General features: G+C 65.0%; 1 protein-coding gene across 1 annotated transcript in view; it reads left to right on the top strand.

The window, feature by feature from the left end:
* The window catches only part of LOC119586014, a 21,958-nt gene that overhangs the window by 8,063 nt on the left and 13,526 nt on the right, over positions 1-369 (top strand). Inside the window, exon 3 of the mRNA XM_037934722.1 lies at positions 79-299. Within this exon, the coding sequence (XP_037790650.1) occupies positions 79-299 (221 nt within the window). The remainder of the gene's footprint in view (positions 1-78; positions 300-369) is intronic.

Below are 369 nucleotides of genomic sequence, written 5' to 3'. Positions count from 1 at the left end.
TACGCCGCAAGGCAAACAAGCATTTATCACCTGTATCGACAAGGCGCCGCTGCTCATTAGTGCTTCGCAAATCGTGAGTGAACGAACACACACGCGCACGCTGCGCCCTACGTCGGCCAGAGCTTACCACCCGCCTTTTCCCCTTTGACAGGTGGTACGAGGCGGTGATCCTGCGCACCGGGAACGCCCTGGCCTACAAGCAGGTGGTGGTGAGCGGCGAGGACCTGTACGTGACGGAGACGCCCCCCCGCACGCTCTCGCATCTCCTCCACGCGGCGCAGATCTCCGACGTCTCGCTCGTGAGTATTCTCCGCCGGCGGTCGACCTCCCGCGGGCACGGCTCCCGCGCCAGGCGCTGCAGGGGCTGCT

This window comes from Penaeus monodon, chromosome 20, assembly GCF_015228065.2.
Source record: "Penaeus monodon isolate SGIC_2016 chromosome 20, NSTDA_Pmon_1, whole genome shotgun sequence".
Lineage (NCBI taxonomy): Eukaryota > Metazoa > Arthropoda > Malacostraca > Decapoda > Penaeidae > Penaeus > Penaeus monodon.
Note: the sequence above shows the minus strand (reverse complement) of the source record. Positions and strands in the feature narration are given on the sequence as shown.